Consider the following 444-nt stretch of genomic DNA (forward strand, 5'->3'; position numbering starts at 1 on the left):
TCTGTATGTTCCGGAACCTGATGAAGATGAGCGTCTTTCCTCGGGACTGGATGGTGATGAGACTTCTCACAAGCAAGTGAGTGTGGAAAGGGGCTCGCACTAGCATCCACAGGGTTGTTCTCAGACTGAAAGCGTGTATGTGCAGGAGAGAAAGCAAGAAAGAGGTCAAGGCCATGGGGACGGAGGGGAGAGGGTGAATGTGAAAAAAATGTTTTAGGCACAATAAGCAGGACTTGACCATTTACCGGAAGTTCAAAGAGAAGAAAGAATCAAAGATAGTTTGTGTCTTTTCTTAATTGAGCCTGGGTGCCTGCAAATGAAGTCCCAGTGAGGGGAGAAACGGAGAGGTTGGGGGTGTGAAATGTGACACCCAGAGAAGGGGTCTTTCTGAGGAAGCCTGTTGGGTGGCCCATTGGCTTCTGAGGCTCTAGTTTCCTGCAGCCC

At 49.5% G+C, this 444-nt stretch overlaps 1 protein-coding gene across 1 annotated transcript in view; it reads left to right on the top strand.

The window, feature by feature from the left end:
* The window catches only part of DOCK3 (dedicator of cytokinesis 3), a 160,642-nt gene that overhangs the window by 113,842 nt on the left and 46,356 nt on the right, over positions 1 to 444 (top strand). Inside the window, exon 28 of the mRNA XM_015568294.1 lies at positions 9 to 76. Within this exon, the coding sequence (XP_015423780.1) occupies positions 9 to 76 (68 nt within the window). The remainder of the gene's footprint in view (positions 1 to 8; positions 77 to 444) is intronic.

This window comes from Myotis davidii, unplaced genomic scaffold (genome assembly GCF_000327345.1).
Source record: "Myotis davidii unplaced genomic scaffold, ASM32734v1 scaffold663, whole genome shotgun sequence".
NCBI lineage: Eukaryota > Metazoa > Chordata > Mammalia > Chiroptera > Vespertilionidae > Myotis > Myotis davidii.